The following is a 15,917-nucleotide window of genomic DNA, read 5'->3' on the forward strand; positions in this document are numbered from 1 at the left end:
GGGTGTCATGGACAGGTGAGGACCCTGAGGCCCCCTGTGTGGAGCACCTTGTCTGAGGTCACCAGCTGGACAGTGGCTGGGCTGGGATGTGGGGTCCAGGCATGTGGGCTCTGTCCCTGCCCTCCTGATCAGTAATCAACCTGGCACCCCTCCCACCCACCCACCAGGGCTTTGTGAGCATCCCCTCGACTCTTCACAGAGTCCTGGGCAGGGGCCATGGTCATGACCATTTCATAGATAGGGAAATGAAGGGCTCTACAGGAGCCAGGCTTCACCTAAGACCACGCAGCCTGGGGAGCACAGCCCCCTGGCTCCTGTGGGTCTGTTCCTGGGCAGGCTCCCTGCGTCCTCCCAACAGCCTGGGAAGATCGGTACCCAAGGCAAAGTACCATAAGGAAGATGTGGCATCTGGCCACAGCCACCCCTGCCCCCTCCATCTCCCTCTTTGTCATCCAGAGCATCCTTTGGGCCCAAGACATGGCAGAGAGGACCAAGTATCTACTAGGAGTCAGAAGAGAGAGTCACCTGAGCTGCTTGCTGGCTGTGATTGCCTTGGTGGGCATGTGATGCTGGGCCCTCAGGGTTTTTGTTGGTGACACCTGCAAAATCAGGAGGAAGCCACCTCCCTGCCTACCTCTGGGGTCTGAGACTTGGTGCCACCACACCCAGGACAGAACACTGGTGTCATCCACATAAAGTAATCGTACTCTCTGACCCAGCGGGCCTCTGCAGTGGGTGTCTCCCACCTGCAGGGGATGATCACTGCGAGGTTCCCACGGCAGCACTGTTTTAACAGCTCAAGATTGGGACCAACTCAAATCTCTACCAACAGAATAGGGGAGGATCCACAGTGGCATTTCCAGCTGCTGGATGATAAATCACCTGTTATTCCATATCCCACGCAGAGATATGGGATCCCAATAAGGAATGACCAGGATGGCACTGGGGGGAAGTTTTTGATGTAAACCAGCCTCAGGGTCTGAATGTAAGGCTCGTGCTGAATCTCAGGGAAACCAGTGAGGGGCAGAAACTCTGGCTCCCTGGCCAGTGGGTTCCAGGAGCTCTTATTCAGCACCTCCACTGCACCTTGCTCATCTGCAGACAGTGTCAGCACCGGGCAGCACAGAAGCGGGACTGGAATGGGACCTGGGTTCCCAGCCTGATCCTGGCACTAACTGGCCATGTGACCTTTGGCGGGTCGCTGGCCATGCCTAAGCCTCCAGCTCTTCATCTGTCAATGGGGCTGAGCAGATGGATGAAAGGTCCTTCCTTTGCTGACCTTCCTGGGCTCAGGAGTTAGAAAGAGAATCCTGGGCTTCTGGCAGGAAACTCAAAGTGAGCAATTTGCTTCCTGAACTGGGACCCCTGTGTCACCCACATGGGGAACGTTGCCTGATGAGTGACCCAGCTCTGCCCCTGCCCTGCAGGGCCTGTGAGGGCTGGTCCCTGGGACACAGGGATTTACGGCGGACACAGAGCAAAGGCCTCAACCTCTTGGCAGCTCCTCCACCAGGGCCCCAGGTCTACAGGGAACCTGAGCCTGTCAGAATCCTCCTCAGGTGCTGTTCCAGGAGGGGAAGGAAGGAAAGCATGCCCTGCCCCCTCCCTGCTCTGGAGGCCTGGTCCTCAGGGAGGGACAAGAATATAAGGAGGTGGGACAAGAGCTTCAGCCTGGGCTGCTCCCTGCTTCTTCCATGGCATCCAGAGCAGCACCTGGCACACAGCAGGCCCTCAAGGATTGTGGTATAAAGAGGACTCACCCCCACAGGGCAATACTCTCTAAAGGTGGCACTTGGTCTGGCTCTGTGATTGGCAAGTCCCTCAAACCCTCAGAGCCCTCAGCTGGGGAGCCACAGGGCTGGGCCAGACTGGAAAAGGTCAGGGCTGTGGAGCAGGCAGGTGAGGGGTGCAGATGCCCCCCATTTGCCAGCCATGGAGCCTGGACCAAATAGCACGGCCTCCACAGGCCTCTGCCTCCCTGACCTGCAGAAGGGGTGACAGCAGGTCATGACATGAGCACCCAGTGCTGCTCCTGCTTCTCAGCTGTGGCCCCCAGGATGGAGGGCGTGACCCCTGACCTCCTGTCCCACCCCAGGGAGGAGGAGGCAGCTGCACTCACCTCGCACAGACAACTCGGTGCCTGGTCCAGACTTATACTCCTTATCATCAGGGGTCGATTTCTGGAACTTCACACAGTAGTAGGTGCCGGCGTCTGCTGGGGTGACATTACTGATGCGGATGGAAAAGTCCCTGTTGTCCCTCTTTGTGGCATCTGAGACATTTGTGACTCGGGGGAAGTGGCCTTCTTAGAAGTTGTAGATCAGCTCCCGGCCTGGCCCTGCCCCCTTAAGCCACTGCATGGGCCCCACAGGGAGCAGGGAGGTCACAGTGCAGTGCAGAGTGGCCGACTCTCCAGCAGCGACAGACACTGACTTCTCAGGCTGGATCACCTGCAGCTCCTGTGCAGCCACTCCTGGGGGAGACACAGGGTGGTCACCGTTCATCCTGGAGGATCCTGTGTGTTTTCTCAACAACCAGTTTTCCTGAATACACATCCCGAGAGGAACCCGAGCTCAGCGCAAGGCACATGGGACCACATTTAACCCTCGCATGGGCCTGCTCCTTGTGATTGGGATACAAACGAGGAAACTGAGGCTTGGAGAGCTAAGTCAGAGTGGGGTGACAGAGTGGGGTGTGAGGCCTGGGCCCTCTGTGGCAGAGCTGCGTCTAGTGGACTCTGAAATTCAAATCTGCATTGACCAGATGGGAGCCCTGGGGGTCCTGGCTGAGGGAACAGCACGGGAGAAGATGCAGAGGAGGAGGCCACCCGATGTGTGGGGACCGACTCTGCATGGCCTTTTGATTGTTTCCAGCGGACCCAGGACTACGACCCTGCACTGTGGAGCTGCACTTAGCAGCCTAGGGAGTGGTGAAGTAGGAGCACGATGGCTGGAGTCCTGGCCCAATAGTGTCCCATGTCACCTGGGGCCATCACTCGGGCAACTGAAAAGACCCAGCTGCTAAGTGCTGCCCTGGGCTTGGGCAGGCCTTTCTGGCTCTCAGCGCTGCCTTCTTCATCTGTAAAATAATCACTATGAGTCCATCCGAGTCCTGTCCAGGAGGACTGGACAAGCAGAGACCAGGGACAGTGGCAAACAGGAGCATCTGGTCTTTGGAGTCAACAGACCTGGTTTGAAATGTGGTGCGCCCCTTATCACACGTGATCCTGGTTTATCCATCAGGTTTTAGTCTTAGTTTCCTTATCCACAAAAACAGTTATAACACTCCCCCGCAAGTCCTCTGCTTTATTTGCAAAGAAAATGAGATTCCCCCAAAGGAGCCCCTGCACCCGGCTGGGCACAGGGGAAGTCATTTTTTAGACTAACAGTGGATGAAGGGTGAGGTTGCTACTCAAACTTCACTTCACCAGCCCTCACTACTCTCGCTCAGGCCAGTTCTGAGCTGGACCATGGGGACTCCCAGGAGTGGAACCTAGTCCAGGCCTCAAGGGTTCCAGGCTGGGCAACTGGAAGGAGTCTTGGGGTCAGTGGTGGGAGAGGCCTGGGCTCCAAGTTGGAGACCCTGGAGCGTGTGAGACAGAGACCCCGCAGAGAGCCTGGGGGGCAGTGCAGAGGAAGGACACAGCCCAGAAGATGCCCGGGCAAGTGGGGTGGGCTGCAGATGCTCGGGCACCGAGGGAAGGGAGCTCAGAGCAGGTGTCTCCTGGGCCCCTGGTTCTGAATAAGGTGGAGGTGGGCAGGGGAGAAAAGAAAGACCACGAAGAGTGGGATAAACACACAAAGCCATCCCTCGGAACCTGCGGGGACAGTTCCAAGACCCTTCCTGGATACAGACCCAAGGATGCTCAAGTCCCTCTTATAAATGATGTCGTATTTGCATGATGTCTGCAATCCTTTGTGTACCGTACGTCATCCTGGATTACTGACAGCCAAGCGTCGCTTAATGATGGGTACAGGTTATTGGGCAGTTTGGTCACTGCTTGAGCAGTACGGCAAACTCACCCACACCTAGATGCAGTAAAGCCGACCACACACCTAGACTAGGTGGTGTGTGTATGGTTGTAAGTGTGGTTAGCTGTCAAGTGAAATGTCATTAGGCAGTGCAGGACTGTGATGCCTAACACAATGTACATAGTTGTTAGACTGCATTGTTTAGGGAATAATGGCAGGAAAAACGTCTGTGTTCAGTACAGATGCAGCCATGGTAGGCCTAACTGTGGTTGAATATGTCGTGTGGAACCTGAGGATTTGAAGAGACAACTGCATACACAGAGACAGAGACACAGAGAGACAAGTCAGAGAGGGACTGGGATGGGAAAAAGGGAAAGACAGAGACAGGAGCGGCAGCCTGGGACACGGTGGGATGAGTGATCTGGCTCCCCGCTGGGTTCTCCACTGACCTTGATGGGACCCTGTCCACCAAACAGGGCTTCAGCCTCCCTGAGTGGCCCCTCCAGCTCTGGTGGGCAGGAGAGAGACCCCGTGGGTGTGCCCACAGGCCCAGGAGCTGGCACTGCCTCACTGGCAAGGGGAAAGTGTCCAGGGGGAGGTCCATGGGCCCAGTCAAGCCCAGGGCCTGAAAGCTGGTTTGTCACCATCTGTCCATCATCCTGCCTCACTTCCCCTCCCGCCAGGGCTCGCCCTTGAGGCTCCAGGGTCAGCCTGAGCACGGCCTGATTCTCACGGCACCAGGGAGGAAAGCAGAGCCTGTAGGGGACAGGGGCCAGTCTAGCGTCAGCCAGCCCAATAGTGGCAGGCATGTGAGAGGCACAGGAGGTACAGGCCACTCGAGGCCTGGAGGCAGGAAGTCACCTGGAGTCCCCAGAGGCAACACCAGCCCCTGCCCAGAGCACCCAGCCAGCGACGTTCCTCCGGGGTCTGCACTCACCAGGAGACCAGCCCATCCAGAAACGGCACCTACTCTGTGCGGGGCCACAGGCCTGGGTTGGCTCTGCCCCACCCTCCTGGACCGCCATGCCATCATCTACCAAGCCAGGTACCGGCATCCACCCCGGGGACAGTCAGTCATGAGGACTGTGACAGAGCTACACATAAACACCTGCCACACACATGCTGCTTAAATTTTAGTTCCTATTCCTATTATTATCACGAAGCTGCATTATTTATATATTTGATTTTGTCTCGATGGTTCTATTGCCCCCCACTAGGATGTTGGATCCACAAGGGATGGCTTCCAACCTCCTGCCTGGAACAGGATCTGGCGCACCCTGGGTTGTCATTAAGGATATGTTGACTGAACACATTGACGAGTGGAGGAGGGAGGGGGTTCTATTTGCTCCGGGATCCAGACAAATCCCCTCTCGGAGCCTCCTTCTTCGTCTGTGAAGTGGAGCTAATATTGGCCTCTCTAGGTGGTGGGGGGCCTGGGCCACGGCTCTCAGGTGATTTTCACCCTTATTAGTATCAGCGCCCCCCAGGTTTGGGTCAGCGACAGGCCAGGGCGCTGCGCTGGGGAGGCGCTTCGGCACCTGGCAGTGGGCTCCCAGGAGCAGGGCTATTCTGTGCAGCCGGAGGCCCGCCATCACACCCGGGCCCGGGCAGGCGACAATAAAATCTGGAGTTGGGTAGGGCTGGCTCCCCCTCTTTTTTTTTTAGATCCTCTTGAGCTCTCTCCACCAACTGCAGCCAGATTTAGGCAGCTTAATTAATTAGCTAGTGTTTATAAAGCGTTTGAAGAATTTTAAAAGTGCGACGTAAGTGCCAAATATTATTTTAATCTGGGTATGTGTGTGTTTCTTCCAAAGAGAGCACCCCCCCCCCATCTTGCTCGCTGTCTTTTCTCTTTCTCTGCAGGTTCTGTTCTGGGAACTGAGCTTGTTAAGAATCGCTCCTGTGGTCCAGGCCTGGGGTCATCATGCTGGTGTGGCTGACAAAACCCTTTCCTGCTCTCCCTGGCCCTCCTGGCAGGGTGAGACTATTCAGGGGCCCCGGGCAGTCTCAGGGAGAGGCAGTCTCAGGCACAGCCAGTCGCTGTTGGTGGGAGGGGGAGTTGGAAGGCCCTCTGCAGAAAGCAGTTTGGCAGGATGGACCAGAACTGTGGGAACCGTCCACCAGGGACATCACCTCAGATATGGAGAGGGTCGCCTCCAGAAAGATCTAGAAGTTAGAAAACCAACCAATGATAGGGATGGCCCAGTGCACGAGGGCCTACCCCTTCGTGGAAATCCAGGCAGCAGTAAAGTTACCATGAAAACTGTAGTCACTCGGGTGACTGTAGTCACCCGAGTGACTACAGTTTTCATGGCCTAATTTTAAATAACACTGCGGTTATGCAAATAAAACCTGTTCATTGCAAAGCATTTAGAGGAAACAAAAAAGTATAAAAACAAAATAATCTCATATAATACCATCAAAGAACTGCAATCAACATTTTGATGTAGAGTAGTTAAAGTAGGAGTGAATGGAAATCATACCTTCAGAGAGCTCAGGGTATGTGCAGACGTTTTGGTTTGTTCATTTAAGTGTCCTTATAAAAATGAAAAATTGGGACTATCCTAATGTCCAAGGGAAAGAGGCTGGTTGACCCCACTGCAGTCAATCCATGTGACGGCCAAGTGCACAGCCATGAAAACAGTGTACAAATGCCACGAAAATGTGCCACAGGTCAGAGTGGTCCCACACTACAAGTTTTTTTGGGTGGGTGGGGTGGGGTGGGGACATTGAGGATTAACTAACGGGTTACTAATTTGAGTAATTGGAGTAATTTACACAGGAGTTGGTTTGTGTCTGTTTTTTTGTTTGCATTACTTGTGCAAGAGATGAAGGAAACCTGTGCTCTCAGTATGATTGCAAATTTGTAAAATAAAATGAAACTATTTATGAACAACTCCAAGTTACTATCCAAAGCTATAAAAGGCTACTCTCTCTGGATCGTGACTCTAAAACTGATGGAGGTTTTCTCTCTCCGCCCCCCCCCCCGACTTCTACTTTGGATATTTTTCAGATTTTTTCTAAATCGAATGAACATTAAAGAATACATTAAAGAATACAGGTGCTTGGCGCACACCTGTAATCCCAGCTACTCAGGAGGCTGAGGCAGGAGGATCCCAAGTTTCAGGGAAGCCTGGGCAACTTAGCAAGACCATGTCTCAAATTAAAAAAAACAAAAACAAAAAAAAAGCAGGGCGGTGGGGAACTGAGACTGTAGCTCGGTGGTAGAATTTCTAGGTTCAATCTTCAATTTATATGTAATATAAACTATATATAAATTATATAATATAATCTTATTAAGTGTAATAAAATTATATTTATATTTTTAGGTAATCTAATTTTATTAAATATTTTATATTAATGTTATATTTTATTAAATATAATAAAATCTTGGGGGTATAGGTCCGTGGTAAAGCTCTTGCCTATCCTGCAGGAGGCCCTGGATTCCATCTGCAGTACCTCAAAACAAACATAACACACACAGAATATATATAGTATCTCATTTGTTTAAAGAAATCCATGCATGTAATTTGCTTGTTACATTGTGTGTTTGTTGTCTGAATGAATCTGCCCTCGGGGGATTTTGTCCTTTTGCTCACCACTATGGCCCTGGCTCCTGATGACTGTGCCTGAGTATGTGCTCAATAAATGTTTGCAGGTGATCAATTGCATGTCTAGAGAGAGAGAGGTCTTGAATACTAGGTAAACACCCCATGTTGGGGTGTGGGATGAAGTGGGAACATTATACTGATACTTGATAGTAAATAATATATTGAATATCTTAAAGCTTTGGGTCTTTGTTTTGTTTTGTTTGCAGTGATCACTGAATGCTTTTTGGAAAAAATTCAAGTGTCGATGCAGAGGCTGTGAGTAAGTTTTCTAAGGGGAGAAGTAACTTCCCCAGGGTGGGGCACATGGCTGTAAGAGGAGCACATGGCTGTAAGAGGAGTGGCCTGGTGGTAGGACCCGTTTCCTAGACCCTGAGCCCGCGGCTGTGGATGGCAGTGCCCCTGGCCACCCAGAGCTTGACACTTGTGGTAAGGACAGGTGACAACATTGGAAATAGACCTCAATGCCCTGGACAGGTGGCTCTGCTGGCCACTGCTCCCTGTGACCACGGTTGGCCACTGCTCCCTGTGACCACGGCCCCACCACCCTGCCTCCTTTCTCCTCCTCAGTTGGCCACAGAGGGCTGGACCACTGTGGCCAATGCCACCTAGAGGTGCGCAGGGGTGGGGCTGAGCGTTGACCACAGGGCTTGGAGATACCCAGGTGACTTTTCTTCTTAAAACAGTGCTCATGGTGGTGTTTGAGGTTGAGAAAGGATGAAAACAATTTTTAGAAGTGGAAAAAAAAAAAAAAAGCATGGATGAGAAATTAACCTAGAGCTGACGCCCGTGCGGAGGGAGGCAGGGCCATGCGACATCCCGGTGATTCCCCAGCCCCGTTGGCCAAGGGACCACAGCTGATGTGCTCACTTCTGAGCAGCTGCTTGCTCAGGCGGGCACCTGCAGGGAGGCTGGCCTGTCCCCCACAAGCTCTGGGCCACCACAGCGGGGACCGCAGGATGAGCTAGTGACAAACCCTCCACCAACTCAAGGAACCCCAAGGCCCAGGAGGCTCTGGCTGGAGCCCTGGCAGTGCCGGGGCTCAATGACCCAAGAGGCCTTGAATGACACCATGGTCCCCACAGCAGAGGCAGCCTGGCCTCCCCCTTCCCCCACCACCATCCCTATCTCAGGGCTGCGGTTATCACCCATGCACTGGAACCTCACCCGATGTCACCTCTGCTCCCTTCGGTTGTGATTTAATGGTTGTGAGAGTGCGAGGTGCAGGAGCGTGCAAAAGGATGTGAGGAAATGAGTGTGCATGAGAGGGCCCACACGACAGGGCAGGTGTGTGTGTACGTGTGCGTGAGTGTGCAGAGCACCGGCACCCCTCACACATACACCCAAGGGTGGGCCAAGAGAGTGTGAGCACGTGAGTGTGGGAGACGCGCGTGCGCAGGGCCGTGCCGAGGGCAGCAGGGCTGTGTGTCCAGGGGCTCGTGGACACTGGCCCGGGGGTGGCGGGACATGGTGGCGGCCTGGTGCGGGGAGGGTGGAGGCTGTGCAGGAGGTGAGAGCCGCTGGGCACGTGTCCGCACGTGCGCAGAGAAGGGGCCACCGCGGCGGCACGCGTGTGGGCGTGGCGTCGGCGGCGGGGTGAGTGTGGCAGGTGTGCGCCCTGTGTATCTGTGCACGCGCGTTTGTGAGTGTGGCCAGCTGGGAACGCACCTGGCACAGGTGAGTTTCTTCCCAGGCTGTGGGGGAGCAGGGGCGCCAGGGCCCTCCCTGTCCGTCACAGCTCCCGGGGGCGGGGCTTGCGGGGCGCGCCCAGGCCCCGCCCTGAAGAGGTGCTGAGCCTCCCAGGTGCGTGTGGTCCCCGCTGGAGAGCACGGCCACGCATGGAGGCAAAAAGGGCCCGGGCTCAGAGGGGCTGCCCGCGCATGGCGGCGTGGACTCCGTAGCTAGGCGGCCAGCTCAGGCTCCCCTCTGCCTGGCCTCTGGAGGTGGGACCATCCCTTCACCCCTCCAGCCCCAGTCTGCAGCCAGGCCGCGCCCTCCATGCCCCGGGGTAGGGCAGTAGGCCAGGCCCTGCTCCTGACAGCGGCCAAGTCTGTGGGTGGGCAGTCCTGGACACGGGAATGACCACGCACCCGCAATCAGTGTCCAGAGGAGGCCTGCAGAGGGGCCCCGGAAGTGGGGCAGGATCTGGGAGACTTCCTGGAGGCCGAGGCCCCTGAGCCAGGTCTTGGAGGTTGACAGAGGCGGGGTGGGGGACGGACTCCAGGGGTTGGGGCTGGGGTGAGCGGAGGCAGAGGTGAGACAAGGGCCCTGCACAGCCTGGGGGTCAGGGAAGAGTCTGTGGGATGTGCCACCCGGCAAGTGGAGATGGCCTGGCACCCTGAAGGTGGCTCCGGTTTCCCATCTGAAGAGCAGGCTGGCACCCTGGGTGGAGATGCCCCATGCACTGTGGTGGACCCCACAGCTGCACCGAGGCAGCTCTCACGGGGACGTGTGGCCTGGTGGCAGGGTGGCTCCCTCCTCACCTGCACTGTGGGCAGCTCTGAGGACTGGCCCCTGACGCGTCCTGGCGGCCCTCCAGGAGGCAGCCAACGCCAAGGTACCAAGACACATGGTGCCGAGTGTGGGCTCTGGGGCCAGAAGGCCCGGGTGCATCATCCCTCCTGGGGCACTTGGCCAAGTGGCTCTTGTCTAAGCCGCCACTTCCTCACCTTTGGATGGGGTTGCCCTCGCCCTCCCAGGAGACATGCTCAGTGGTCAGAAGAGGCTGGACGGGAATTCCACACGTCCTGGCTCCTCCCTCCAGCCTAATAGTAGACTCAGCCTGGCTCACCTTCTGGCACTACAAGCCCAGAATCTGGCCTCCTTCCACCACCTCACTGCCCAGTCATCACTCACCTGGATCCTTGTGGCAGTGGCCTCCCTGCCTCCACTCCCCTCTCTATAACCCACATTTCCTCTGCTGCCAGGGGAGCTCTGAAGCCTGAGTCAGGTGACATCCTCCTTTTCCCTCTTAAGGCCTCTGCTGCACTCAGAGTGAGACCCAGAATCCTCATAGGAGAGCCTTACTCTTTCTCAATCATGCTACTCACCTCCCCTGCCCACTACAGGGCCTTTGCACCTGCCATTACCTCTGCCTGGTACTTTCCTCCCTTAGGTATCTACATGGCTGGTCCCCTTGCCTCTGATCTAAGAAGCCTTCCCTGGTCACATGATATGACCACTAATGCCCTTCATGCCTCTTGATTCGCTTTATTTCTGTGCCCAACATATTGCACAGTCATCTAATTTTCTAAGTCTCCATCTCCCTACCCTCGACCTCTAAGTCCTTTGGGAGCAGGGACTTAGTTTTGCCCCACAGTCTTAGCCCAGGGCCTGGCATTTGTTTGAAGGAAGGTTTTGGTCTGGATTCTCACCCTCCTATCTATGTGACCCCAGGAAATGTCCTAACCCATGTGGACCTCTGGTTCCTCCTCATCTATAGAAAGGGGACAGTGACGACGACGATGACGGTGATGGTGACGACGGTGACAATGACAGTGGTGATGATGGTAAACACCAGGACTGTGCTCAGAGTGAACCGGGCTGGCCTGTGTAAGGAGTTCAGCACCAGACACAGGTAAGCACTCAGGGCTGGCGGCTGCCCTGCAGCGGGGCATTTGGAGAGGAAGGCATGACCGATACCTCATCCAGAGGCCCCAGGGGCTGGGATCCTCCCCAGGCAGAACCATCATGTGCGAGGCCCCTCTGCCTGGGACAGGGCCTGGCTGGGACACGGTCAGCAAGGAGGGTCCGAGGCCCTGAGGAGCTTCAGGCGGCTCTACCCGGCCCTGAGCAGCGTTGCACTGGGACCCTGTTTGCCCAGCAGCAGGGAAGGAACTGTGACAGGCACACCCTATATATGCCCTTTGAACTCTGGAAGGCCTTGGAGGACACCAGGAGAGGCTAGGGGAGTACGCGGAGGTCACCATGCGCTGGGCCTGGCGCCTTGGCAACCTGAGAACTTGTTCTGCCTCCCTGCTCTGCAGAGGCAGAGAGGCCCGGGGAGGCCCAGGGAGGCCTGGGGAGGCCGAGGACCCAGCGTGTCTTCCGCTCCAGGCCCCACCTTGGCTCTGGGCCAGGCCTTGGGGCCGCGGGCAGGCTCTCACGGCAATGGTGGAATCAGGCCAGGTGACAAGAAGCCCTCAAGTCATCTCACACTGTCCCATGGGAACTCTCATCACCATCCCCTTCCTCCAGATGAGGAAGCTGAGGCCCAGAAGCCAGGCAAGTGGCAGAGGCAGGGTTGAAACCTGGGAGCCCACGGGCCTGGCTTCTCCCTGGGAGGACGGGTCCCCGCAGCTGAGGCCTCTGCCCACGCAGGCTGCCACATGTTTCCCAGCTGAGGCAAAGGGCCCCTTAAAAGCCACACACATTTATGAAACGACATTTGCCAAGGTTCTGCACTCTGCTGCCGAGGCAGACGGTCTCTGGACGGGATTTCCCCCCAAGCTGACACTGTGCACTGATTCCTTTTATAGAGCTCTCTGCAGCTCGCAAGAGCACTCTCCGTGGCTCTTAGTTCCCTTAACCCCCCCTAGTCCCTGCGCGGGAGGACGCAGTGGCAGCCTTTCCATTTTGCAGATGGGGATACTGGGGCTCAGAGTGGGGAAGGTGCTTGCTCCAGAGCACACAGCCAGGAAGAGGCACAGGCTGCGTTGACTCAGGATGGGCCCCAACATGGGTGCCCCCTGCACAGCCTCTCCTCCTGAGAAGGAGCTTAGAGAGGAGGCTAGATGGGAGCAGAAACCTGAAGGAAGTAAAGGCCCGGGAAGGTTTCCCTGGCCCAGACGGCAAGTGCAAAGGCCCTGAGGTAGGAAAGAAGTGGTGTGGATGAAAACCAGCACAGAGCAGCTGGGGGAGACCTGTAGGGGAGCAACCAGCCAGGCCCGCTTCACACAAGGGAAACGCAGGCCCGGAGGGCAGGGTCGTGGGTTTCAGGCTCTGGGGGTGAGTGACGGAGTAGGACTCCATCTACTCTTGACCCCAGACGATAAATGATGATACCATGACCGGGCAGTAGGAATGCCTCAGAGCTCCCCAGCCCACTCCACAGAGCACCCACTGCGTCTTGGGGCGCCACAACCCTCAGTCAAGGTCACGGGCCACCAAGGCAACTGACTTCACCTCTGTCCGGCCAAACCACTTCCTCCCCCTTACCGTCTCGTGGATGGTGACTCTCACGGGACGCCGACTCTCACGGGGGACCCCAGCCAAAGCCCGGTTGAGAGCGCGCAGCCCTCCCTGGGCCAGCGCCATGGCCCTCAGTGTCTGCTGCTCCTCCCCCGTCTCAGGTGGGCAGTGGCTCTGCTGCTGGGACTTCGCTGTGCTCCCGAGGCTGCCTGACCGCGGGCCCCTCTCCCACCCAGCTCTGAGGTACTTTGTGCTTCCTGATATTTCGGAACGACAGCAGGCAGGTCCGGCCCTGGCCACAGAGGTCCCCGTGTAGCGGTGAGGCCCGGCCCTCCTGCTCAGCCTCCTGCACCTCAGCCTTCTCTCTCTGTCCCTCCTTGTCCTCCATGTAACCAACATGGATCCACCCGGTGGCCAGGCCTGTGCTAAGGCCCCGTAGGGAATGAAGCAGCCCCGGTTCCCACTCTCAGGCAGCTCAGATCCTGGTGAGGGAGACGGCTCGGAGCACTGGGACATCAGTAAGGTCGGCACAGTGATAGAGAAGCACACAGGAACCCTTTGAGAACGGGGTCGCTAGGAAGGGCATCTGAGGAGGTTAGATGGCAGCAGAAAACTGAAGGACACAAAGGCCAGGTCCTGGCTGACCTCTGCTACCTCCCCTTCCCTGTCCCCTCCCACTCTGTGTACACTGGTCTCCAGGCCATTCCTGGACCAGAGCAGGCTCATTCCGACCCCAGGGCCTTTGGACCTGCTGTTCCTCTGCATGGAAGGGTCCTCCCCGGTAGTCCCATGGCCGCTCCCTCAGTTCACCAGATCTGTGCTCCTCAGAGAGGCCTTCCTTCATCTCCACCCAACCCTCTCTAGTTCCTTTCCTGCTTCACTTTCCTTCTCACCTCGTCTCTCTGCCTGAGATCAATGTTTACTTGGGTTTATGTTTTCATCCTTGCTGGGACGTCAGGGAGCTGACGGCAGGTATTTCTTTTTCTTTTTCTCTTTTTTTCTTTTTGGTACTGGAGATTGACCCTGAGGGTGCTTAACCACTGAGAAACATCCCCAGCCCTTTTTAAAAATAGTTTATTTAGAGACAGGGTCTTGCTGAATTGCTTAGGGCCTGCCCTGCTAAGTTGCGGAGGCTGGCTTTGAACTCGCCATCCTCCTGCCTCAGCCTCCTGAGCCTCTGGGATGACAGGCGTGGGCCACCATGGCCGACTGAGAGCAGGCATTTCTGTCTTGCTCACAGCTGTGTCCCTGAGCACCTGGAGCACACAGTAGATGCGCAACATCCTGCACGAAGCGTATGCTCGGGAACGTGTTGGATGAATATTTATAATTGAAATGGCCCCAATAAGCAGAGCCACGTGGTTAGGAGTGAAGGGGGGTGGACCTGGCTCTGATCTTTGTGGCCTCAGGAGGGCTCAGCTTGGCCCTGGGGAGCCTCAGTTTCCTTATCTGCACATGGGGTAGGAGGGCCCCATGCTTTTTGGCTCACTGTGAGGACAAGACCACGTGCCCCTGTGGAGATGCCCAGCAGGGTTCACAGTGGTGGGGGGATGCGTGATGCTGACGTTCGTCATCTCTTTACAGCACCCCCCAACAAAGGAAGGGGCAGGTGCCCAGGCCCGGGAGAGGGGGTGGTGCCGACTCGGGGCTCCTTCCTTCTCATTTTCATAGGTTTGGAATTTTTCAAAATAAAAGATAGCGGGCCCAGGGGTCAGCGTGTGTCCACCACCCATGTGCTAAGTCCTTCCTCCCCCACGGGCTCCCATTTCTGGAGGACACTGAAGATGGGGAGCCGGGAGTGCCCGGGCCTCACCGCCCACTGGCTTCAGCAGTCTCTGTGGCTGGGGGCCTATGACCCCCCTATGGTCCCATGTCCCTCCCAGTCCCAGCACCTGCCCTCGGCCTGCAGTGCCCACCAGCGGCAGCTAACACCCTGCGCCCCCAGATGGATGGGCTCAGGAAACCGCAGAGACACAAAGAACCAGCTCCACAGCCGCCCCACTCCCAGCTCAGCTGTTTCCATCATCTCCCTGGACCCAGGGACCGGCAAGACACCTGGCAGGACCGTCCGCCCTGCACAGAAGACCTACCCAGGAATGCCCGAAGCGAACAGGAAAGCAGCCTCAGCTGTCAAAATAGCTGCTTCCCCCTCCAGCACCGGAACGGAAACACGTCTTGGGAACACCTGCTGCCCCCACCTCCCAGATGATATGCTGATGGAGGGACATCAAGTGTAGCCCTGAGATAGCAGGACGCCAGCTCCCGGGCCTCAGTTTTGCCATTAGCCAAGTAAGGCTAAACAGTATCTAAAGAACGACAGGACGGCTCACAGCACAGGTCCTGTGGTTAGGCTGCCCCAGGTGGCCATCTGATTCTGATGCTGTGTGGCCTTGGGCAAGGTGCTCCACCTCTCTGAGCCTCCATTCCCTCACTAATCAAATGGGTCAGATGATAATGATGCACACCACCCAGGGGAGCTGCAGGGACAACTGGGACCACACCCTGCCAGTGCTGAGCCCAGTGTCGGTCTGGAAATGATGTTTCCTATTATGATGACTTTAGAATTTTCTCACAGAATTCAGGATCCTGTCGGGTTTCTGGCTTTCACAGTGGAAACTTCCAGCACAGCCCAGTTTTCAAAAGTCTTGGCCTAGGCCACAGGAGGCCTGGCATCCCACCCGGGGCTGGCCACAGAGCTGCCCTGTGAGCTGGGCCAGTCCCTTTTTCTCTGCTCTGGGCACAATGGGGTGTGGGGCGAGGCTGGTGCCCGGCCCTCTTGGCCCCTCGCGCTCTCCAGGCCTGGGAATCAGCTGCTGCAGCCCTGCGCGTCCTGCCAGAGACACCTAGAGGCTGGCCCGTGCCACTGCGCCCGGTCTCAGGAACACGCAGGTAGATTTGGCTCAACCTGTCTGTCCCCCCTCAGCCTGGCGACCCACACTGCGGTTCACTCACTGAGCCCTCCTGCTGTTGTCTGAGTCCCCACCATGGGCCACAAGCCTGCTGCATGCTTCAGAGAGCAGTTCGTTTTACAGACGAGATCAAACAGAAAGAACCACGAAGGAAACGCAGAGCACTGCCCTCCCAGGCACCCTGGAAGCAACCCAAGAGCATCAGCCGACTTGGTTCCTGAGCTACAGCTGTTAACCCATCCCTATTTTACAGGTGAGAAAACTGAGGCCCAAGTCCGTAGCAGGGCTGGGACTGAAGC

General features: G+C 56.5%; 1 protein-coding gene across 1 annotated transcript in view; it reads right to left on the reverse strand.

The window, feature by feature from the left end:
* Sirpa (signal regulatory protein alpha) overlaps window positions 1–15,917 on the reverse strand; it is a 41,695-nt gene that overhangs the window by 20,120 nt on the left and 5,658 nt on the right. Inside the window, 1 exon segment of the mRNA XM_046433161.2 lies at window positions 2,120–2,473. Coding sequence (XP_046289117.1) covers window positions 2,120–2,473 — 354 coding nt within the window.

Source organism: Marmota monax, unplaced genomic scaffold, assembly GCF_021218885.2.
Source record: "Marmota monax isolate L192 unplaced genomic scaffold, Marmota_monax_Labrador192_F-V1.1 WCK01_AAM20220418_F8-fsc00014, whole genome shotgun sequence".
NCBI lineage: Eukaryota > Metazoa > Chordata > Mammalia > Rodentia > Sciuridae > Marmota > Marmota monax.